The sequence below is a fragment of the Hypanus sabinus genome, chromosome 21, assembly GCF_030144855.1.
Source record: "Hypanus sabinus isolate sHypSab1 chromosome 21, sHypSab1.hap1, whole genome shotgun sequence".
NCBI classification, from domain to species: Eukaryota; Metazoa; Chordata; class Chondrichthyes; order Myliobatiformes; family Dasyatidae; genus Hypanus; species Hypanus sabinus.
The window spans coordinates 64,199,919-64,226,368 of NC_082726.1; the positions used below are offsets into that span (position 1 = coordinate 64,199,919).

Here is a 26,450-nt window from a genome sequence, read left to right on the forward strand (position 1 = left end):
TGCCTTGTATAATTTTAACATTACATCCCAACTTCTGTACTCAATGCTTTGATTTATAAAGGCCAGCATTCCAAAAGCCTTCTTCACCACCCTATCTACATGAGACTCCACCTTCAGGGAACTATGTAATGTTTTTCCTAGATCTCTCTGTTCCTCTGCATTCCTCAATGCCCTACCATTTACCCTGTATGTTCTATTTGGATTATTCCTTCCAAAATGTAGAACCTCACACTTCTCAGCATTAAACTCCATCTGCTAACGTTCAGCCCATTCTTCTAACCGGCATAAATCTCCCTGCAAGCTTTGAAAACCCACCTCATTATCCACAACACCTCCTACCTTAGTATCATCGGCATACTTACTAATCCAATTTACCACCCCATCATCCAGATCATTTATGTATATTACAAACAACATTGGGCCCAAAACAGATCCCTGAGGCACCCCGCTAGTCACCGGCCTCCATCCCGATAAACAATTATCCATCACTACTCTCTGGCATCTCCCATCTAGCCACTGTTGAATCCATTTTATTACTCCAGCATTAATACCTAACGACTGAACCTTCTTAACTAACCTTCCATGTGGAACTTTGTCAAAGGCTTTGCTGAAGTCCATATAGACTACATCCACTGCCTTACCCTCATCAACATTCCTCGTAACTTCTTCAAAAAATTCAATAAGGTTTGTCAAACATGACCTTCCACGCACAAATCCATGCTGGCTACTCCTAATCAGATCCTGTCTATCCAGATAATTATTAATACTATCTCTAAGAATACTTTCCATTAATTTACCCACCACTGATGTCAAACTGACAGGTCTATAATTGCTAGGCTTACTTCTAGAACTCTTTTTAAACAATGGAACCACATGAGCAATACGCCAATCCTCTGGCACAATCCCCGTTTCTAATGACATCTTAAAGATCTCCGTCAGAGCTCCTGCTATTTCTACACAAACTTCCCTCAAGGTCCTGGGGAATATCCTGTCAGGACCCGGAGATTTATCCACTTTTAAATTTCTTAAAAGCGCCACAGTACTTCCACCTCTTTAATTGTCATAGGTTCCATAACTTCCTTACTTGTTTCCCACATCTTACACAATTCAATATCCTTCTCCTCAGTGAATACCGAAGAGAAGAAATCGTTCAAAATCTCTCCCATCTCCCTCGGCTCCACACATAGCTGACCACTCTGATTCTCTAAGGGGCCAATTTTATCCCTCACTATCCTCTTGCTTTTAATATAACTGTAGAAACCTTTCGGATTTACTTTCACCTTATTTGCCAATCCAACCTCGTATCTTCTTTTAGCTTTTCTAATCTCTTTCTTAAGATTTCTTTTACATTCTTTATATTCCTCGAGCAATTCCTTTACTCCATGCTGCCTATATCTATTGTAGACATCCCTCTTTTTCCGAACCAAATTTCTAATATCCCTTGAAAACCATGGTGCTTTCAAACCTTTAACCTTTCCTTTCAACCTAACAGGAACATAAAGATTCTGTACCCTCATAATTTCACCCTTAAATGACCTCCATTTCTCTATTACATCCTTCCCATAAAACAACTTGACCCAATCCACACTCTCTAAATCCCTTCGCATCTCCTCAAAGTTAGCCTTTCTCTAATCAAAAATCTCAACTCTAGGTCCAGTCCTGTCCTCCTCCATAATTATATTGAAGCTAATGCTAATGTGATCACTGGACCCGAAGTGCTCCCCAACACATACATCTGTCAGCTGACCTATCGCAATCCCTAACAGGAGATCCAACACTGTATGTACTTTGAAACATACAGTAAAATGTGCTGTTTTAGTTGAGAATGTGCCGGGGGCAGCACGCAAGTGTTGCCACGGCTCTTGTGCCAAAGTAGCATGCCCATAACTAAATAAACTTAACCTGTACATGTTTAGAATGTGTGAAGAAACTGGAGCAACCAGAGGAAACTCATGCAGTCATGGGTAGAATGTACAAACCTATTGCAGATGATGGTGGGAATTGAACTTCAAACTCACAGCTGGGGCTGTGAAGTATAATGCTATACACAACATTACCATGCCAGCTGCTATGCTCTACTGGTGCCAGCTGCAGTCAGATACCTTACCCGTTACCTTTTTGTATTGATGCTATTAGACACACTATTGAATGGAACCTGTTCAACATAATTATCTCATTAACAAAATCTAAAATTCAGGGATTTCTGACCCCTATCTCAGAGGCATCAATGCACAAGAGGCTGTAGAGGGCAGTAGACTCAGCCAACTCCCCACTACTGAAAAAATCATCAGGTAGTGCTTCAGAAAGGCAGCACACATTATTGAGGACCCTCACCATCCAAGACATGTCCTCTTGTTACTCTCATTGAGGTGCTGCTTCAGGAGCTCAAAGACTGGCACTCAGTGTTTCAGAAACGCTTTCTCCCTCCTGCCATCAGATTTTTGAAGAACAGTCCATGAACATGAGTGCTCCTTTGTTCTTTCTCAGCACTATTTATTTTTGTAATTTATATTTTTTTCTGTCTACACAATACTGCCACTGCAAAACAACATTTATATAATACAAGTTCATAATAAATATGACCCAGATATTGAAATCATGGCTATTTTCCCACAGAACAAATGACCCAGCAGCTGAATTGTAGATTCTGTTACCACTAACCCTTAATAATATTCCACTGTGCACCAGAGTCAAGTATCAGTCTGGATGAATTCATTCCTCTTTATCGTGTATCAACTGTGTATTCTGAAAAATGATTACCAAGCAGTGCCTGCTGAAACCATGTGGATATCTATAAGTGTTTTTTTTAAATAAAGTTTGCCATGCTTTGAAATACCTAGCTTCTTTGGAGTAGGTTCTTCCTCAGAACTGTCCGAGCTGTCTGAACTACTAGAAGATACATCTTTCTTGGCCTTTTTTGCAGGAGGACCGTTAGGTACAGCCTGCCTTTTCTTCGCTTTCCCCGAGGATCTGTAGAAAAGTTTTAATAAAACAATCAATAACGCACTTACAGAACATTTCCACTGATACAATTTCAGCGTGAAGGGTACAAAATTTCCAACAGTTGCTCGAGGATTATGAAAACTCATGTTATAAAACAGCCAGTACCAAAATGTTACAGAACCCCAAAATGTTGATCAGCTCCATTTAGGGAAGGAAATACATCACCTATAACTAAACTGTCTCTCTGAAACTCCACAACCACAGCAACATAGCTGATTTGTGAGAAGGATCGCAACATATAGTTCAAGTGAGTTAGAACTGGATTCCAAAGACAAGCCTGATGCCAAATGCCTTTACATTGCTAATTAAACTTCAATAAATGATACATCAGGAAATTAGGGACTCTTTAAACTAAGCAGTCAAATTGAATGCTCAACGCACAAGGCACAGTGGAAGATGTTTCTACCAGAACCTTCACTTTGAAAGGTATAATGTTTATTTCAATTGTAATGCACATATTCTAATGAATTTTTTCAGGTAATGCGTTGAAACATAAAAGCACATTCATTTTCTTGAGATTCTAGATTCTAGAAACACGTGAGATTCTAGAGATATTGGAATCTCAAAGTAACACACAAGGTGCTGGAGGAAGACAGTAGGTCAGGCAGCATCTATGGAAAGGAATAAACAGTTGATGTTTCAGGCCAAGACCCTTCATCATTCACTTTCTTCCTAATTCAACACATCTGATAGGTCAAACTGAACCTTTAACTGCATTTCCCCCCCTTGTATGCCACTTGATCTGTTGAGCATCTCAACCTTTATTTCCAACACTTAACACCTCCTTATTTATTTTCCTTTATATATTTGGCCCTCCTTATCCACAGTGGACTGGTTCCAAACCCCCCCCCCACCCACCCCCCATGGGTACCAAAAAACACAGATGCTCAAATCTCTCACTTAACCTGTCTCAGTGCAATGACAGGATTTTAGAACCCGGCATAGCTCAGGACCTACTGCCAGCAGCTGCTTTCTGTTCCGTTGACGGAAAATGATCACAATTGAAAATAAAGTGGAAATAACAAAACGATCAGAAAGAGGTGAAACGCCCTCAGTCATTGGAAAAGCGTTAGGCTACAGTCGGTCAATGATCAGAACGATTTAAAAAGAATAAGGTGAGAATGACGGAGCATGTGAAGGCCCTGCCCCGATGAAAGCTACAATTATTACTAAGCAACGCAGTGGTTTAATTATTGAAATACATACCTTTCTTAAGTGTTTTATATGCATAGAAAGGTAAAATATATACTAAGACAAATGTTTGACTAACTGACGCTAAGTAATACTGGACGTACCTGTTCCAACTTGAGAACTTCCGTGTTTTTTTTCCCAATTCCTGATCCATGGTATACTTTAAATCATCTCTAGATTACTTATAATACCTAATACAATGTAAATGCTATGCAAATAGTTGTCCTACTGTATTGTTTAGGGAATAATGACAAGAAAAATGCCTGTACATGCTTAAACAAGTGCTGGAGGAAGAACTTCCGGGTTTTCCTGATCCGCGGTTGGTTCCCGCGGATAAGGAGGATTGACTGTACGTTGCAGTCAGTTTACAAATCCATATTGTTACCTCTAGAACATTCAGAATCATAACTGCCCAAGTTCATGAGTGGTTCATTTATTACTAAATCATAAACCATACTCATTTCACATAAGTTTAGTAAGTAAAGAAAAAAAATTCTTTCAAACAACAAAAGTCTGCAAAGTAACCATATAACAATCACAGCACGGAAACCGGCCATCTCAGCCCTCCTAGTCCATGCCGAACTCTTAATCTCACCTAGTCCCACCTACCCGTACTCAGCCCATAACCCTCCACTCCTTTCCTGTCCATATAACTATCCAATTTAACCTTAAATGACACAACTGAACTGGCCTCTACTACTTCTACAGGAAGCTCATTCCACACAGCTATCACTCTCTGAGTAAAGAAATAAATACCCCCTCGTGTTTCCCTTAAACTTTTGCCCCCTAACTCTCAAATCATGTCCTCTCGTTTGAATCTCCCCTACTCTCAATGGAAACAGCCTATTCACGTCAACTCTATCTATCTCTCTCAAAATTTTAAATACCTCGATCAAATCCCCCCTCAACCTTCTACGCTCCAATAAGTAGAGACCTAACTTGTTCAACCTTTCTCTGTAAATTAAGTGCTGAAACCCAGGTAACATCCTAGTAAATAGTCTCTGCACTCTCTCTAATTTATTGATATCTTTCCTATAATTCGCTGACCAGAACTGTACACAATATTCCAAATTTGGCCTTACCAAATTACCATCAGTACCAAAGTACCATCAGGAAAGACCTGTCAGAATAGCACAATGGCACCCATGACAAAGAGAGCAGTAAGCGGATGGAACATTTGGTCAGTAGCTAACCAACAGAGAAATTCCTTCACATTTTTCTATGTTAAACAGGGACAACTATCAAGGATGATAGAGAGCTCTGAGACAGTGTTGAACTGTCACTTCTCCCCAGGGCCACATGGGTTTCCCTCAGGCCCAAAGGCTTCCTCCTCCATCACAATTTTGTGAATGCTGAGAGATTAACTGGCCACACTGTATTTTAGACTACAAAATGTAGGAGCAGAATTTGGCCTTTTGGCTCATTGAGTCTGCTCCATCATTTCATTATGGCTGATCCAATTCTCCTCTCAGCCCCAACCTCCTGCCTTCTCCCTGTATCCCTTCATACCATGACCAATCAGGAATATATCAATCTCTGCCATATATATACTTAAAGACTTGGCCTCCACAGCTGCCTATGGCAAAAAATTGCACAGATTCACCATTCTCTGGCGAAAGAAATCCCTCATTTCCATTCTAAAAGGACGCCCCTCTATTTTGAGGCTGTCGCCTCTGGTCTTAAGAAACTCCCACCAAAGGAAATATCCTCTCTACATCAACTTTCACCACTTTCAACTACAATGCCTTTCACCATTCAATAGGTTTTAATGAGGTCACCCCTCATTCTTCTGAATTCTAGTGAATACAGGCCCAGAGCCAACAAGTGCTCTTGATTATGACAAGCCATTCAATCCCATAATCTCAAACTGCAGGACACAGGAAACTGGGTGACAGCCAGGAAGGGGAAACAAGAACAAGATTCCTAGATGGCACGTTGTGTCCTGAGTCCCAGGGTCCAGGTTACCCTGTATTGAGACACCAGCATTCTTAAGTAAGAGGGTGAACAGCCAGAAGTCATGATCCATATAGGTACCAATGACAAGGATAGGATGAGTGACGGAGTTCTGTATCGGCAATTCAAGGAGTTAGGTGCCAAGTTAAAAAGCAGGGCCTTCAGAGTTGTGATCTCAGGAACGTTACCTGTGCCACGTGCTAGTGAGGCCAGAAGTAGGAAGATTATACAGTTTAATACTTGGCTAAGGAGTTGGTGTAGGAAGGAGAGCATTAGATTTTTGGATCATTGGGCTCTTTTTCAGGGAAGATGAGACCTGGACAGAAGGGACAATTTGCACCTAGAGGGGAAGTAATAGACAATAGACAATAGGTGCAGAAGTAGACCATTCGGCCCCTCCAGTCTGCACCGCCATTCTGAGATCATGGCTGATCATTCACTATCAATACCCAGTCCCTGCCTTGTCCCCATATCCCTTGATTCCCCTATCCATCAGATATCTATCCAGCTCCTTCTTGAAAGCATCCAGAGAATTGGCCTCCACCGTCTTCCGAGGCAGTGCATTCCACACCTCCACAACTCTCTGGGAGAAGAAGCTCTTCCTCAACTCTGTTTTAAATAACTGACCTCTTATTCTCAATCCATGCCCTCTGGTACTGGACTCTCCCAACATCTGGAACATATTTCCTGCCTCAATCCTATCAAATCCTTTAATTATCTTAAACATTTCAATCAGATCCCCTCTCAATCTCCTCAATTCCAGCGTGTACAAGCCCAATCTCTCCAATCTCTCTGCGTAAGACAGCCCTGCCATCCCAGGAATCAACCTAGTGAATCTACGCTGCACTTCCTCAATTGCCAGAATGTCCTTCCTTAAACCTGGAGACCAAAACTGTACACAATATTCCAGGTGTGGTCTCACCAGGGCCCTGTACAAATGCAAAAGAACATCCTTGCTCTTGTATTCAATTCCCCTTGTAACAAAGGCCAACATTCCATTTGCCCTCTTCACCGCCTGTTGCACTTACTCATTCACCTTCATTGACTGGTGAACTAGGACTCCTCGGTCTCTTTGCATTTCTCCCTTACCTAACTCGACACCGTTCAGACAATACTCTGCCCTCTTGTTCCTGCTTCCAAAGTGGATAACTTCACATTTATTCACATTGAATGACATCTGCCAAGTATCTGCCCACTCACTCAGCCTATCCAAGTCTCCCTGTATTCTCCTAACATCCTCTTCGCATGTCACACTGCCACCCAGTTTAGTATCGTCAGCAAACTTGCTGATATAGTTTTCAATGCCCTCATCTAAATCATTGACATAAATCGTAAAGAGCTGTGGTCCCAATACAGAGCCCTGTGGTACCCCACTAGTCACCTCCAGCCAGTCTGAGAAACACCCATTCACTGCTACCCTTTGCTTTCTATCTGCCAACCAGTTTTCTATCCATGTTGAAACCCTGCCCCCAATGCCATGAGCTCTGGTTGGTGCTAGATTATAGGAGGGAGAATTTCTAGAGTGCCTACGAGTGGGCTTCGTAGAGCAGCTCATCATTAAGCCCTCTAGAGAATTAGGTATTCTGCATTGGGTGTTGTGCAATGAACCAGAACCGATTAGCAAGCTTAACGTAAAAGAAACCCTCTGCGGAAGTGATCATAATATGATTGAATTCACCTTGAAATTTAAGAAGGAGAAGCTAAAGTCAGATGTATCAGTATTGCAGTGGAGTAAAGGGAATTAGAGGCATGAGAAAGGAGCTGGCCAGAATTGATAAGAAAAGAACACTGGCAGGGATGATGGCAAAGTAGCAATGCCTGGAATTTCTGGAAGCAATTTGGAAGGCACAGGATATACAGAAACTGAAGAGGACGAAGTATTCTAAAAGGATACTTTTAGATGACACAACCATGGCTAACAAGAGTAGTCAAAGCCAACATAAAACCCAAAGAGAGGGCATATAATACAGCAAAATTTAGTGGGAAGTTAGAGGATTGCAAAGCTTTAAAAAAAAATCAACAGAAGGCAACTAAAAACATTATTAAGGTGAAGATGGAATTCGAAAGTAAGCTAGCCAATAATATTAAAGAGGATATATAAAGTGCAAAAGATAGGCGAGAGTGGATATTGAACACTGAAAAATAATGCTGGAGAAGTAGTAATAGGAGACAACGAAATTGGGGGATGAACTGGATAAGTATTTTGCTTGTGGAAGTATGGTGGAAGTTCCAGATGTCAGGGAGCATGAAGTGTGTGACGATACCATAACTAGACAGAAGGTTCTTGGGAAACTGAAAGGTCTGAAGTTAGATAAGTCACCTGGACAAGATGGTGTTCACCCCAAAATTTTGAAAGAGGTGGCTGAAGAGATTGTGGAGACATTAGTAATGATCTTTCAAGAATCACTAGATTCTGGAAGACTGGAAAATTGGAAATATCACTCCACTCTTCAAGGAGGGGGAGAGCCAAACAGTCTTACCTCAGTAGTTAGGAAGATGTTGAAGGAAGTCAATGAGGTCTCAAGGTACTTGGAGGCACATTGTAAACTAAGCCATAGTCAGCATGGTTTCCTCAAGGGAAAATATTGCCTGTTAAATCTGGAGAATCTGTTGATATTGTGTACTTGGATTTTCAGAAGCCTTTGACAAGGTGCCACACTTGAGGCTACTTAACAAACTACAAGTCCATGGTATTACATGGAAGATTCTAGTATGAATAAAGCAGTGGATCATTGGCAGGAAGCAAAAAGTGGGAATGAAGGGAGCCTTTTCTGGCTGTCTGTCAGTGACTAGTGGTGTTCCACAGAGGCTTGTGCCAGAATTGATTCTTTTTACATTATGTCAATGATTTGGATAATTTAACTGATGGCTTTGTTGCAAAGCCTGCAGACAATATGAAGATAGGTGGAGGGGTAGGTAGTCTTGAGGAAGTAGAGAGGCTACAGGAGGACTTAAGACAGATTGGGAGAATGGGCAAGGAAATGGCAGATGGACTACAGTGTTGGGAAGTGTCTCGTCACGCACTTTGGTCAAAAAAATGAAAGGGTTGACTATTTTCTAAATGGAGAGAAAATGCAAAAAAACTGAGTTGCACAGGGACTTTGGAGTCATTCTACTGGATTCCCTGAAGGTTAATTTGCAGGTTATGTCTGTGCTGAGGATGGCAAATGTAATGTTAGCATTCATTTCAAGAGGACTAGGATATAAAAGCAAGGATGTGTTGAAAATTTACAAAACACTGCTGAGTCCTCACTTGGGAGTATTGTGAGTAGGTTTGAGCCTCTTATCCTAGAAATAATGTGCTGAAATTGGAGAGGGTTCAAAGGAGGTTCACAAAAATGATTCCAGGATTGAAAGGTTTGTCATATAAAGAGCGTTTGATGGCTCTGGGCCTATAGCAACTAGAATTCAAAAGAATGAAAGGTGACCTCATTGTAATCTATTGAATGGTGATAGGCCTTGATAGAGTTGATGTAGAGAAGCTGTTTCCTTTCAAGGCCAAGTCTTTAAGTATATTTAAGGCAGAGATTGATATATTCTTGATTGGTCAGGGCACGAAGGGATACAGGGAAAAGGTAGGAGGTTGGGGCTGAGAGGAAAATTGGACCAGCCATGATGAGATGACTGAGCAGATCCAATGGGCCAAATGGTCTAAATTCTACCTCTTTATCTTATGGTCTTTTGGAATCATTTTTGTGAACTTTCTTTGAATCATCTCCAAGTAATCTTAATAAAAGAAGCTGTGCATTAATTGCACTGAGGGGATAAAATAAGATTAGCTATTTAGGTTAGTCTAAATGAGAGTTTGTTGGTCAGCGTGGACAGTGGGCCCAAGTGCTTGTTTCTCTGTTGTAGTCCCAGAATAAGTCACAAATCAAAGATGAAATGAAAACCATAATTTAGAACTTACTTCACCCAAAAGTCAAAAATGTCCACAAGAGAAGGTGACTTTATATCCGGAATTTTCTAAAAGACAAAAAAAAGGAGGGAAATGTTAGATTGATCTTAGAGTAGGTTAAAAGGTTGGCACAACTTCAAGGGTTGAAAACCTGTAGTGTGCTGTGATGTTCTAGGAATCCAAATAAATAGCTTTCATTATTAAATCAGGCAATTCAAATTTACTTCATTTTTTGGAAGATTCCATACATCTTTATATTCCTAAAAACCTATGTTAATTTAATAAGGTAGCTTTTGTTAAATTGAAACAATCATTGATTTGAAGGAATCTGAGAGAAATGATGGCTGGCAGAGACTTGAAGACAACAGGTATGGTACCTTTATTCAAGAAGGGATAAGCCTGGTCACCGATGTCTACCATCGGTGGCAGGGAAAATTACTGGGAAAAATTGTGAAAGACAACTGGATTAATCAGTATTTGCAAAGGCAGGAAATACATTAATTTCTATTTATTTGGAGAACAGGCCCAATAAGTCATGCCTCCCAGCAATCTATCTACATACACCTAGCCTAATTATAGGACAATTTACAATGACCAATTAACCCACTAACCAGCAAGTCTTTGGACTGGGGAAGGAAAACAGAGCACCCAATAGGAAACTTCTGTGATCATGGGGAGAATGTACAAACTCCTTACAGACAGCACCAGAACTGTATTCCAACATTCCTAGCTGTAATATTGTTGCACTAAATGCTACACCATAGAGCCCAGGGATAGTATGCAGGTTTTGTCCAATTTGACTGTATGTTTTAGAGCAGTATCAATGAGGAAAATGGTTGATGTAGTACTTTAATAAGATATCTGACAAATATCCACATGGGAGATTAATCCAAAAGAGAACTCGAGAATCTTGGGCAATTTGGCAAACTGGGATCCAACTTTAGCATAGCGATAAGCAAAAGACATCAGCCAAGCATTGCCCATGCAATTGAAAAGTGAGATACTGCAGGGTTTGTATATGCATATATATGTAACATATACATTTCGGCCCATGGATTATGATTCAGAAAGCAGTGAGGAGTGATTTTTGATACATTTTTCTAATTTTGACTTTAAAAAAAAATTAAGAAACCCTTTCCAAGATGCCACAAACATATTTAACATTATCCAAAAAACTACCCTACTGGACCAAATTAAAAGCCAACCACCTAACACCAATCATCATCAGCTGGCAGAGATGACTGAGTACCAAAATTTACAATTGCACATTTGACACATCAGCAAGATAAACTAAGAAAGGGCATTACTCAAGGGAGAACAACGAACATTGCAAAAACAGAAGCGTGAAGGATCCAGATGTCGAAGAGGCCCTTAATGCTTTTTCATTGTAACCGGATGAGGTGGACATGTCAGCGGACCAATGTTAAAAGTCAGAGGAGTTCCCCAAGTGGCTGCATAATGAAGATTTTAAAGCAACAGATGGTTGATTGTCTCAATGAAATGGAGACACCACATTAAATTCAAGAAAGCACATGGCGAGAAAGGTAATACTGACGCTGTAAGTGCAGAAACATGGAAATCAACAAAACTTGACTTGCTTCAAAATTTTTTTTTAAAACAGATATCTACAAAGCTGATGAAAGTCCTTTTATTTATCATGCCAAATGGATCCCTTTGCTACAAACACGCAACACTATCAGGTTCAAAGAAAGCAATGGATCACAACTGCGTTGTGCAAATATATCAGGAACTGATAAAAATAAATTGTTGATGATTGGGGAAAAAATTAAACCACAATGCTTTCAGGGGCTTAGAATGGATAGTTTACCAATTGAGTACTGTGCTATTAAAAATACAAGGATGGCTTTCAAATTTTTAAAGAAATGGTTAATGAGTTGGGATAGGGACCTACAGTGGAAATCAAGCAATGTTAATATAGAACATACAATAGTACAGCACATTACAGGCCCTTCAGCCCACAATGTTGTGCCGACCCTCAAACCCTGCCTCCCAAACCCCGCCCCCCTTAAATTCTTCCATATACCTGTCTAGTAGTCTCTTAAACTTCACTAGCGTATCTGCCTCCACCACTGACTCAGGCAGTCTATTCCACACACCAACCACCCCGAGTAAAAAACCTTCCTCTAATATCCCCCTTGAACTTCCCCTCCCCTTACCTTAAAGCCATGTCCTCTTGTATTGAGCACTGGTGCCCTGAGAGGAGGCGCTGGCTATCCACTCTATCTATTCCTCTTAATATCTTGTACACCTCTATCATGTCTCCTCTCATCCTCCTTCTCTCCAAAGAGTAAAGCCCTAGCTCCCTTAATATCTGATCATAATCCATACTCTCTAAACCAGGCAGCATCCTGGTAAATCTCTTCTGTACCCTTTCCATGTTCTTCTGCTTGTTTACAATTGTGCAGCACACCATAATACAGAATGCTTGAGAAACACCTAGCTGAATTTTCTACCCGCCAATACAACATTCTTGGTGCAGCCAACGGATATGGGAATGGTAAAAAATGTAAAGATGGTACATTGTGGAAAGTTGGTGAATCAAATTCTTGAAATAACTGATGAAAATCTACTGTTGTACACACTGTGTGCGCGCGCATGCTGTATGCGCCTTTACTTCCTGCAAAAGCTTTGGAAATATGGCCTGTCCCCTAAAACCCTCACTAATTTTTATAGATGCACCGTAGAAAGAATTCTTCTAGTGTGCATCACAACCTGGTATGGAAGTTGTCCTGTCCAAAACCAGAAGAAGCTGAAGAAGATCGTGAACATAGCCCAGCACATCACACAAACCGATCGTCCATCCTTGAACTCACTTTACACCAGACACTGTGCTGCCAGGATAATCAAGGACGCGACCCACCCAGCCAACACACTTTTTGTCCCTCTTCCTTCTGGGAGGCTCAGGAGCTTGAAGATTCATACGGCCAGATCTGGGAACAGCTTCTTTCCAACTGTGATAAGACTGCTGAATGGATCCTGACCCAGATCTGGGCCATACCTTCCAAATAACTGGACCTGACTTGCTTTTCTATTTTCTAATTATGACTTATAATTTAAATTTTTATTATATTTACTTCGATTTGTACTCCAGGGAGCGCAAAGCACAGAATCAAATATCGCTGTGATGATTGTACACTCTAGTATCAATTGTTTGGTGACAATAGAGTACATGTAAATTAATTCCAAAAATACTGTCATAGCACATTTTGGAATGACTAACACCAGCAGCAGATATACAATGAAGAGTAAGGAATTCTGAGGAACATAAGGTCTGTGGTTACACATTACCAAGCATCCCTGAGGCAACAGCTGAAACATGTTTAAAGTGGCATACAAGATACTTGCCTTCAGTGGCAGAGGATAGAGAACACCAGAATAGGAAGTTTATCGTACTATTAAGCAAAGAGGAAGGTTAAAGCATCGAAGCGAGCACTAACTGCCTATCTATTGATTAGTACAGGAGGGCCTGCTACTGCACTCAGAGAGTGTTGCACAGGTTTTTTCTGCATTTTGAATGTGGACTTTGGATTATATACTCTATTTTTCAGTCTTACAGTTTTTAAATTGTGTTTTATCAAACAATCTTCTCGATTTTTCTTGGGCAGGGAGGGAGATTTGCCGGTCAATGTACCTGATCTGTTTTGTTTGTTTTTTGACAGGAAGAGGAATTTGGGAGTTGATGTGCCTGTTCCGTTTTTGTTCTTATTTTTGCAGGCAGGTGGGACTTGGGGGTTGATCATCATGCTGCCTTTCTTTTTCTTCACTTCATGGTTACCCAGAGAATTGAAGAATTTCAGTTATATACTTTGATAATAAATGAACTACATAAATTATTAGCTTGGATGCAGATGTGCAGTTTTGACTATGATATCACAGGAAGGATGTGATTACCAAGTCAGCAGTGCTACAGTTATGGGTATAACTGGGCTGACATTGGGTATACTAGCATTTTTTTTAAACCAACATCTGTCAAATAAACAAAGTTTTAATGTACACTGTTTTGAGCAGTGGTTAAGAATTAGTATTAAGTAACACATCAGGAGAATCGACTGGGTCTTTTAAAAGTCAACAATTATAAATTCCTCAGTGTTATTATTTCAAAGGACCTGTCATGAGCCTAGCACGCAAGTGTAATTACAATGAAAGCAGGACAGTGCCTCTACTTCCTTCGGAGTCTGTGAAGATTTGCCATGACATCCAAAACTAAACTTTGACAAACTTATATAGATGTTGGTGGAGAGTATACAGACAGACAGACATACTTTATTGATCCTGAGCGAAATTGGGTTTCATTACAGCTGCACCAACCAAGAATAGTGAAGAAATATAGTACTATAAAACCATAAATAATTAAATAAGTTAATCATGCCAAGTGGAAATAAGTCCAGAACCAGCCTATTGGCACAGGGTGTCTGACACTCCGAGGGAGAAGTTGTAAAGTTTGATGGCCACAGGTAGGAATGACTTCCTATGACGCTCAGTGTTACATCTCAGTGGAATGAGTCTCTGGCTGAATGTACTCCTGTGCCTAACCAGTACATTATGGAGTGGATGGGAGTCATGCAACTTGGACAGCATCCTCAACGGTATCACAGCCTGGTATGGAAACACCAATGCTCTTGAATGAAAAATTCTACAAAAAGTAGTGAATACAACCCAGTCCATCACAGGTAGAGCTCCCCCAACCTTCAGCACAGGTACATGAAGTGTTGTTGCAGGAAACCAGCATCTGTCATCAGGGACCCCCACCACCCAGATCATGCTCTCTTCTCACTGCTGCTAACAGGAAGGTGATATAGGAGCCTCAAGACTCATACTACCAGGTTCAGGATCAGTTACTACCCATCAACTGTAAGGCAACTGAACCAAAAGGAATAACTTCACTTGTCCCATTCATCATTGAACTGTTCCCACAACTTACAGACTCACTTTCAAGGGCTTTTCATCTCATGCTCTCGAAACTTACGGTTATTTCTTTCTCTCTGTATTTGCAGTTTGTCTTTTGCACACTGGCTGAATGCCCAAGTTCTTTCATTGATTTTATTATGGTTATTATTCTATTATCCAGTAGGGTTGGATCTTAGGAGAGAGTGTGTGAGTGTGAGTATACGTGTACGTACACACACTTTGATAAGAAATTTACTTTGAACTTTTAAATGTGACATATGCGCCTGAGAAGGAAAATGTGGTCCTACAAAGATGGCACCAAAGAACACACCATTAAAATTGTCAAGATATTCACACAGCCCACGAGTTGATCCCAATGATTTAGAGCCTTGTGATTGAATAGATCCAAATAAAAACATCTGAAGTTAACTGATGGAGATCAGACATCCCTCCAAGCCAGCTGAGATGTAATGCAAATAATTCACCAACTAACCACCACCGAGTTGCTCTTACTCCCTCCAATCTCGGAAGTGATGGCTTGGGAGGCTAAACTATGCCCAGCTTCCCGCCTAGCCCATTCACTGATTTCATTTGCACCCAATGGCTGTGTCCACAAAACCACCCCATTAAGTCTGATCAACATTTATCCCTGTTGAAGTCACCCAACAGAACAACTTTAGAAGGACCAACATTTTTTTTTGGGGGGGGGGGAAGTGGGTGCTTTAAACACCCCTTCGAGGACGTGCGCACACGTAATGGGGGAGGGGCACCTACACGTGGAACGCCAATGCTCTGGGGCGCGTGCACGTGGCCTTTAATTACCTCTGGCGCGCGTGCACATTGACGACCGCCAACCCCTCCCTCCACCCCCCCCCCCCGACACACACACACACACACACACACACACAGCGCGCGCGCACGTGGTCGGCCTAGGCCCCGAAGACGCGCACGCAGGGGAAGGAGCTCTCCGGCCTCACGTGCACCGGCGGACAGCAGGAAAGCCTGGATTCGGCTAGGAAGAGAGCTTACCACGTTGGACTGCTTCAGGAAGGCTTTAGCTGCCTTGTCGAACTTGTTCTCCCGCAAGAAGCTATAGACCTGTGGGTACAGATCACTCGGCACTGCTCGCGGCTCCATCGTTCCTTCCTCCACCACCCGACTGCGCAGGCTCGCGCGCACCGCCTCACGGGAGTCATGTTACCACGTGGTTCAAACATCCGCCGGGCGCCGTCGAGCATGCGCAGAGTGCAGCACCCTGCCCGAGCTCACAACTGCGCGTGCGCAATTGGATTCTGCCCAGTTTGTAATGTACTGGATGGGTAAATGCTGAAATTTGGTCTCATGGACCACGATCACCAGTTTAATCGTAATTGCAGAGAAAATTTACAAGGATGTTGTCAGGACTTGAAGATCTGAACTACAGGTTGAATAGGTTAGGACTTCATTTCCTAGAGCATAGGAGAATGAGGGAAGAGGTATACAAAATTATGAGGGGCATAGATAGGGTAAATGCAAGCAGGCTTTTTTCCCCACTGGGTTTGGGTGAGACTAGAGCTAGAAGTCATGGGTTAAGGGCAAAAGGTCAAATGTTTTGAGGGCAACATGAGGGATCTTTTTCCTTCATGTGGATTCAGCCCAATGCATCTCAGGTAAAACCCTGCCAATCATTGGGCACTTCTACATGAAACATTGCTGTAGAAAAGCAACATTATTACCAAAGTTCCTCACCACCCAGTCGATGCTCTTCTTACTGCTGCCATCAGGTAGACGGTACAAGAGTCTCAGGACTTGCACCACTAGGTTCACTAGGAACAATTACTATTCCTCAGCCAAAAGGGGACGAGTACACTCACTTAAGGACTCTTTTATCTTGTTATTTCATGTTATTTATTGCTATTTATATCTGCATTTGCACAGTTTGTTGTCCATTGATCCTGTTCACAGTTTTTCCTGTTCTATAGAATTGCTAAATACGCCTGTAGAAAAAAGAACCTCAGGGTTGTATGTGGTGATGTGTATGTACTCTGATAATAGGTTTTACTGAACTTCCGCTCGGAGGGTGGTGAGAATGTGGAATCAGCTTTGATTTCACTATTTAAGAGAAATTTGAATAGGTACATAGATGGGAGGGCTTTGGTCTGAGTGCAGGTTGATGGGATTAGGCAGATTAACAGTTTAGCATGGATTAGATTAGCCAAAGGACCTGTATTGTAATGTTCTATGACTATGACACAGCAACAGGAGTGTACAATATAGTGAAGTAATTGTGCTCAATAAGTTGGCATAAGATTGCCATAAAATAATTTCTGTGCTTTTTTAAAAGGAAATCTCTTATTCTTTTAGATTTTGTGACTTCTGTTCTATGACTCCAAAAGAGTAACAATGTGGCTGACAATGACTGAGATCAGTGGTACCAAATTGTCGAAGTATGCAGACCTTAATTTCTGCATCTAGATGCAGAATCTCAATCCAAAACAACAACTGTTGTTTTCCCTCTACAGATGCTGCCTGACCCACTGAGATCCTCCTGCACTTTGTGGCTTGTTTCAGATACCAGCATCTGCACAATCACTTGTCTCTTGAACGCTTGCACAGTTTCAGGATTGACAACCATGGGTGGATTTCTTCCCCAATGTACTTACATCCTGTGGTGTATAAACACACTGGACCAGATGAACCATTTTTGTGCATCAAAAGAAATATAGTGATATAGGATACATGGAGGCCATTTGGCTCCTTGTGCATGTCTGATTCTTTTGAAAAGCTATCTGAGTTAATTAATTCCCTGCAATTTTCACATACCCCGGTGTAATCATTTTCTTTCTCAGGGATTTATCTAATTACATTTTGTAAATTGTCATTGATTATACTTCCATGACCTTATCCGAGGGTGTCTAGAGATCACAGTCGTTATCATCGTTATGTGCTGTGTTGTACGATGTAGGCAATCATGATTGTTCTGGGCACGTTTTTCTACAGAAGAGGTTTACCATTGCCTTCTGGGCAGTGTCTTGACAAGATGGGTGACCCCAGCCATTATCAATACCCTTCCGAGATTGTTTGCCTGGCGTCAGTGGTCGCAGAACGAGGAGTTGCTCCCATGGCTTCACATAACCCTAATCGGGACCTAAGCAGGTGCTATGTTTTGCCCAAGGGTGACCTGGAAGCTAACAGACAGAAGAAGCACCTTACATCTTCTTAGGTAGAGACATATCTACACCCTGCCACTCAAAGAGATCTCAGTACTCACTGGATAACCCTAGTTTTGTGAGTTATCTTTTGCATATTGGTCCTCCTTATGCCTATTCCATTCCCCATTCTAGTTTCACTTTCATCCCTTTGCTTTTCCTCACCTGCCCATCACCTCCATCCGGTGTCCCTACTCCTTCCCCTTCTCCCATGGCCCACTGCCCTTTCCTTTCAGATTCCTTTTTCCTCAGCCCTTATCTTTTCCACCTATCACCTCCCAGCCTCTTACTTTGTCACCTCCATCCCACCCACCCACTTCCTCCTCACTTCTCCTTCTTGGGCCTTTAGCTTCCAGGCCTTTAATGACCTCCAGTCTCCATTGTCCAAAGTGGATAGTATGGTTGCATTTTATCAATGTTTCTGGAATTCATTGAATCCACCATACAGGGGATCGGCCTTCACCAGAGCCCTGTTGGCCAGCCATACACATTTCCACCTCTCACACACAACAGGGATGTAGGGTTGGACTTTGAGAGGCTCCCTCTCATTTGCTGTCTCCTATCACCTCCCAAATTATTCACCTTCCCCTACACATATTTCTTATTCTGGTTTCTGCCTTCCTTTCCATACCTGATGAAGGATCTCAGCCCGAAACATATGGTTATATTGGGCTGAGTGGGGGTAGGTGGGACTAGGTGAGATTAAGAGTTCGGCACGGACAAGGAGGGCCGAGATGGCCTGTTTCCATGCTGTGATTGTTGTATGGTTATATTGACTGTTTATTACCCTCCATAGATGCTGCCTGTCTTGCTAAATTCCTCCAGCATTATATCTGTATTGCTCTGGATTTCCAGCATCTGCAGAATCTATTTTAGAGATACAGCACAGCAACAGACCATTCCAACCCAACGAGCCACACCACCCAATTATACCCACGTGAACTTACTAACCGGTCTATCTTTGAAAGGTGAGAGGAAACTGGAGCACCCGGAGAAAACTCATGTAGTCAGAGGGAGAACGTACAAACCACTTACAGACAGGAGCGGGAACTGAGCCCCGGTCACTGGTGCTACTGAGCATTAACCACTATGCGACTGTGCAATCTTTGTTTATATAGTTTTTCATAAATTTTCTTGTATTTCTTCATTTTTTTCCTATAAATGCCTGTGAGGAAATGAATCTCAGGGTGGTATATGGTAACATATACACACTTTGATTACAATTTTACCTTGAACTTAGTTTGCCAACTTTTTCCATTTACGTAATTCTTTATCCCAGGAAACAGACCAGCAAATTCATTTGCACTTCAACTTGTCTGTCATTCTCTTCGGTTTGTCAGTAGTTGCAAAAGTGAGTGGTGCTCCCCAGGAGCTTGAAGGTGCAGTTTAAAATATGCAGTGAGCAGGATTAAGGCAGCATTCAGCTAATGATAACTGTTGGATTGCCACAGTTCTCAACCAGAAGTCAGGTTTTTATTCACTAGCACAGAAGAGGGCAGGACAGAACAATGAGCAGAACAAAAAGGGAAAGTAAAATTACAGTCTGTTGGGGAGCAGATGATCTTAGCAGGTGGCTTACTTAACATAGAGCATAAGAGAACACACAGCACAGGGACAGGCCCTTTGGCCCACAGTGTTGTGCTGAACTGTGAACATTAAATGGCTAATACAGGAATAGTAGCAAGTTAATATTTGGTAATTGGTTTATTACTGTCTCATGTGGTGAGATGCAGAGGAATTTCTTTAGCCAGAAGGTGGTGAACCTGTGCAATTCACTGCCACAGATGGCTGTGGAGACCAAGTCATTAGAATCAGAATCAGAATCAGGTTTATTATCACTGGCATGCAACATGAAATTTTTTAACTTAGCAGCAGCAGTACAATGCAATACATAATATAGAAGAAAAGAAACACAAAATAAAATAATGAACTAAATCAATTACAGTATGCATATATTGAATGGATTAAAAATTGTGCAAAAAAACAAAAATTCTGTATCTTAAAAAAGTGAGTTAGTGTCCAAGGGTTCAATGCCCATTTAGGAATCGGATGGCAGAGGGGAAGAAGCTGTTCCTGAATCGCTGAGTGTGTGCCTTCAGACTTCTGTACCTCCTACCTGGTGGTAACAGTGAGAAAAGGGCATGCCCTGGGTGTTGGAGGTCCTTAATAATGGATGCTGCCTTTTTAAGACACTGCTCCATAAAGATGTCCTGGGTACTTTGTAGGCTAGTACTTAAGACGGAGCCAACTAAATTTACAATCCTCTGCAGTTTCTTTTGTTCCTGTGCAGGATCACCCCACCCCATACCAGACAATTATGCAGCCTGTCAGAATGCTATCCACGGTACTTCTATGGAAGTTTTTGAGTGTATTTGTTGACATACTTAATCTCTTCAAACTCCTAATGAAGTATAGCTGCTGTCTTGCCTGCTTTATAACTGCATTGATATGTTGGGACCAGGTTAGATCCTCAGAGATCTTGACACCCAGGAACTTGAAACTGCCCACTCTCTCCACTTCTGAACCCACTAGGAGGATTGGTATGTGTTCCTTCGTCTTACCCTTCCGGAAGTCCACAATCAGCTCTTCTGTTTTACTGGCGTTGAGTGCCAGGATATTGCTGCTCCACTAGTTGGCATATTTTACTCCTCTCGTCACCACCTGAGACTCTACCAACAACGGTTGTATCATCAGCAAATTTATAGATGGTATTTGAGCTATGCCTAGTCATACAGTCATGGGTATAGAGAGTAAAGCAGTGGGCTAAGCACACACCCCTGAGGTGCACCAGTGTTGATCGTCAATGAGGAGGATATGTTATCTCCAATCTGCACAGATTGTGGTCTTCCGGTTAGGAAATTGAGGATCCATTTGCAGAGGGAGATACAACTTCTCAATCGGAATTGTGGGAATGATGGTATTAAATGCTCAGCTATAGTCAATGAACAGCATCCTAATGTAGGTGTTTGTGTTATCCAGGTGGCCTAAAGCCGTGTGAAGAGCCATTGAGATTGCATCTGCCATTGACCTGTTGTGGCGATAGGTAAATAGCAGTGGGTCCATGTCTCTGCTGAGGCAGGAGTTCAGTCTAGTCATGACCAACCTCTCAAAGCATTTCATCACTATAGATATGAGTGAGACCGGGCGATAGTCATTAAGGCAGCTCACATTATTCTTCTTGGGCACTGGTATTGTTGCCATTTTGAAGCAAGTGGGAACTTCCTCCTGTAGCAGTGAGAAGTTGAAAATTAGGCATATTAGGAGGGTGACAGATTATTGATTAGTAAGAGCGTTAAAGGGAATGAGAATGGGGTTGAGAGGGATAATATATCAGCCATGATGGAGTGGTGATGCAGACTCAATGGGCCAAATGACTTACTTCTACTCCTATGTCTCATGATCTTATCCTCTTGAAAGCTTCAGTCATCAGTACATTGAGGTAGCATGAAGTAAATTTATTATCAAAATACGCATATTTCACCAGAAACAACCCTGAAGTTCATTTTCTTGCAGGCATTTATTTACACTGCCATGTTCTTTTGATTGTCTGTAAATGAACAAAATCAGTGCAGACATATAGTGCAGATAATGGACTACTGTACCTTCAAACAACAATTTTGATGATTCAAGATGTACAAAAATGCTGGATGAACTCAGCAGGTCGAGCAGCATCCGTTGAAAGAAGCAGTCAACATTTCAGGTCGGGACCCTTTGTCCTGACCACAGCATCTGCAGTGTACTTTGTACAATTTTGATGATTGCCTCCTCCAAACCTTCATTTTCATTGTGACATTCAAGATGATTGTTGATATCTTCAAATTCTTTGTAGTTCTGAGGATCTGTCCTGCTCCAAGCATATTGATACAATTACAAAGAAGGCTATATTTCATTAAGAGTTTGAGGAGAGTTGGTATGTTATCAAAGACACTCGCAAATTTCTATCGATTTATCGTGGAGAGCATTCTGACTGATTGCATCACCATCTGGCATGAGGAGCCACTGTACAGGATCAGAAAAAGCTGCGGAGAGTTGTGAGCTCTGCCAGCTTCATCATGACCACTAGTCTTCCCAGCATCCAGGACATCTTCAAAAGGCAATACCTCAAAAAGGCAGCATCTATCATCAAGGACCCCCATCACCCAGCTCATGTCCTCTTCTCATTGCTTCCATTAGAGAAGTACAAGAGCCTGAAGACACACACTCAGCATTTAAGGAACAGCTTCTTCCCCTCTGCCAGCAGATTTCTGAACGGACAATTAACCCATGAACACTACCTCACTATTTTCCCTCTCTTTTGCACTATTTCTTTAATTTATTTTTATATATACTTATTATAATCTATAGTTTTTATTACTGTATTGCTGCCACAAAACAACAAATTTCATGAGAAATGCCAGTGCTATTAAACTTTTTTCTGTGCTGGATGTTTCCAATACAAGGGAAAAAAAAGAATCTATGCATTTGGAACTTGGAACATGTAAGAATTTTTGAGACATTTGATTAGTAAAATGTGACACTTATGACATATTGTAACTTTAGTTGGAGCATCTGTTCCTCTACACAGATAAAAACAATTTCTTCCTGTCATCAGTAAAGATGTAGTTGGTACAAATGGGGATTATATGACTGAACATGCCCATTGTTACCTATCTGGTTCAATGATATCATGTTACTATGTAAACAAACTGTAATAAATGTTCATTCATCTGTAAAAAGGCCTTCTTTTCTCTCTGGAAGTGAAGGAAATTACCAAATTATTTGCTGGGAGACTCACCCTGCTCTGAATTTGGCAACTTACACATTCTATTCAAGATTGTTTTATGTCATTTCCAATACACAAGTGTAAAGGAGGATGAAAAATAATTCCAGATCTGATGCAGTACAAAAAAAAATTACACTAAGATGATGTTATGTTTGAGAGACTTCAATAGTCCTGATGAAGGGTTTCCACCCAAAATGTTGACTGTTTACTCTTTTCCAGAAATGCTGCCTGGCCTGCTGAGTTCCTCCAGTATTTTATGTGCTTTCATTGATGTAATGTGGAAGCAGGTTAACGGATTTGGTGAGTAAGACAAAAATCACTGACTGTGGATAAGCATATTCATTTACAAGCAGTAAAAAAATTGACCAAAGATTACACATTACACAAGCTACAGAACTAAATGTTTAATAAATAGATACTTAGCTAAAAGTGTGTGTGGCACATACCTTCCCAATGGTTCTGTGAAGTGTGTCCTGGAGACAAAGGAAAGAGAGAGAGAGAGAAAGCCTCCTGTACACACTACTTTATGAACCCCAGGTGCCTAGAACCGAAAATTGGAGTCGTTTGGAACAACATGGAAAATTGGAGCAAGCCAACCAATGCGAAAAGGTGGTTGCAGTTTTTAAAGTGACCAATTAACGATTGATTTGGTGGAAGCAGATTTCGACTAACAAATAAGCCACACCCCCACATGACAGATGAAGAACCCAATAATAATAAACAATAAATAATAATAATAACAATAAATATAAGTGCTGTGGATTCCAGTTAATTGGGACCAGTACATTTCAGCCCAATTAAGTAGCTACCCCAATTAACTGAAGCCTCATAGAAATAATCAAAAAATATAAAAAAGACAAATTGAGTAACAAATTATGTATGTAAATGAAACACTGAACAAATTACAAAACTACCAGAAGTACTACAATACTATAAAACTGTGTCTAAGTTCCTAATATTTATCAACTGAGGAATTCATCCAGTGTAAGCTGTCATGGTCCCTATTGTTAATTCCCTATCTTTCTCCTAATTTCCTTTGATTGTGCCATGGTTCCGACTGTTAATTCCACATTTGCTTTTAATTCTCTTTGATGACAGCACACCTGGTTTCCATCAAGACCTGCAGCATAAGAACCCCGGCGTTACAACCACTAGTTGCCAGATCATTGGTTTTGCCTGTGTGGTAATTAACACTTCCCGGCCACTTAGGACCGTGTGCTCTAAGTTTTGCTCCAGTTTAAGGTTTACCTATGGAACACCATCTCTCTGAGTCAAGACTCTGTGTCAAGATCCCACCTGTTTGCTGTTCAATGTTCACGCCCGCGTAAGCATCCTAACTCAATCTCTGTGCCTGTGTCCTGCACTTGGGTTCACTTCATTCACTCATTACAACCTATGCAAAGAGCAAAATCAGCTCAGACAATCTGGTGTAGATAATGAACTGCCTTCATACAATGCTATCTATGATGGTACCCTCAAAATTTTCATTTTCATTGCAACATTCAACATGATTGTGGATACCTTCAAATTTTTCATAGTTACTAACTTGTTGAAGTAGTGAAATTGGTTCATTTTCACCTCCGTATGTTTCTGACTTCTCGTATGCTTGATACCACAGTGAGCAAAACAGTTTGGAATTGTCTTACTGCATATTTCTTGTCAACTATCAGTGACATAAAAATCACTGCAAAAATATTTAAAATCTGTTTGCTCTAAGCACGGTATCGTGCCTAACAGCCACTCAAGTGTACGTTATTGGCGCTAGTTTGGACATGTTCGGAAAGTCTTCCCTCCCAATTAAATGGCATATTGTTCCAAATAAATGAAGGGAAGCCTGCCAATTTTTTTGATTAGTTTTTGTTCATTAAGAGTTGTCTGAAATAAGTGGCTGCCTCAATTAACCAATGGTTCAGTTAACCAGGATAGCTTATATACATAGACAAATTGCAGGTCCAAAAAGTGACACTAGGCATAGGACTGTCTGGATGTAACATAAGGTGACTGACAGGAAATGATAAAGTTGTGGTTGGGGTGTGGCGTGTGGGTTATTGGGTGGAATCATTGATCAGCTTTACTGCTTGGGAAAAGGAACTGTTTTTGAGTTTGGTGGTCCTGGCGTGGATGCAATGCAGATACCTCCCGGATGGAGATGGGACAAACAGTCCAAGAGCAATGTGATTGGGATTTTTTTTAAATAACTTCCATGGCTTTCTTTATTTTGTGGCTATCTGGAGAAGGCAAATCTCAAGAGTTGTTTCCTGCACACATACTTTGATAATAAATAAACCTTTGTACCTTTTGAACCTTGAGCCTGCAAGAAAATGTATCTCAGAGTTGTATATGGTGACATATGTGTACTTTGATATTAAATTTACTTTGAACTTTGAATAAGCCATAGTAAAAACAGTTACTTGTACATTGTGTTCTATAAGATTGCTTTTATATATTTATTTTGGTTTTCTGAGTTATTTTATTGTGTTCTTTATTCTTATTGTGATATTTTATGCTGCATGGAATCTGGAGTAACAATCATTTCATTCTCCTTTGCACTTGCATACTGAATAATGACAATAAACTATTGTGAATCTTTTGTAACAAACCAAAGTTCAGACTATTTGGGAACAACTTCTCCTCCACCACCAGATCTCTGAACAGTCCATGAACCCATCTACCTAAGTATTTTTTTATTTTCTTGCACTTTTAATTTCTCTAATATTATGTCTTTTAATTTTGTATGTATTTTATGTCTAATGTGGAGCAACAGGTCAACAGCAGATGCCACTCTTCACTCAAACCTGGAACATCTGGACAGCAAAAATGTATTGTACGTCAGGATGCTACTTATAGACTACAGCTCAGCATCTAATACCATCACCCCCTCAAAACTAATCATTAAGTTTCATGACCTTGGGCTCAATACCTTCTAATGCAATTGGATGCTCAATTTCTTCACTTGCAGTCAATTCGGATTGGCAACAACACCTCCTCCACGATCTCCATCAATACAAATGCACCACAAGGCTGTGTGCCTACCCTAGCCCCTTGCTCTATTTGCTTTACACGTCTGAGTGTGTGGTTAAACACAGCTCCAATCCACAGCTTTAATGGAGTACAATGTTGGTAAATGCAAGATCATCCACATGAAAGAGCAGATTATCATTTAAATGGTAAAAGACTGCAGCATGCTGCTGTGCAGAGGGACTTGGGAGTGCTTGTGCATGAATCACAAAAGGTTGGTTTGCAGGTGCAGCAGGCTATCAAGAAGGCAAATGGAATGTTGGCCTTCATTGCCAGAGGGATTGAATTTAGACAATAGACAATTTAAGAGCAGGAAGGTTATGCTACAACTGTATAGTGTACTGGTGAGGTCGTGTGTGGAGTACTGCATGCAGTTCTGGTCTCCTTACTTGAGGAAGGATATACTAGCTTTGGAGGTGGTGCAGAGGAGGTTAACCAAGTTGATTCCAGAGATGAGGGAGTTAGACTATGGAGAGATTGAATCGCCTGGGACTGTATTCACTGGAATTCAGAAGAATGAGAGGAGATC

At 41.1% G+C, this 26,450-nt stretch overlaps 1 protein-coding gene across 4 annotated transcripts in view; it reads right to left on the reverse strand.

Annotated features, from left to right (window-relative positions):
• Window positions 1-16,141, reverse strand: part of nolc1 (nucleolar and coiled-body phosphoprotein 1) — a 42,967-nt gene extending 26,826 nt beyond the window's left edge. For all 4 annotated transcript variants that reach the window (XM_059946752.1, XM_059946751.1, XM_059946755.1 and 1 more), the window contains exons 1-3: window positions 15,983-16,141; window positions 10,058-10,113; window positions 2,837-2,970 (exon numbers count right to left, since the gene is read on the reverse strand). In XM_059946752.1, coding sequence (XP_059802735.1) covers window positions 2,837-2,970; window positions 10,058-10,113; window positions 15,983-16,090 — 298 coding nt within the window. In that variant the 5' untranslated portion in view covers window positions 16,091-16,141. The remainder of the gene's footprint in view (window positions 1-2,836; window positions 2,971-10,057; window positions 10,114-15,982) is intronic.
• Between the last annotated feature and the right edge of the window lie 10,309 nt (window positions 16,142-26,450).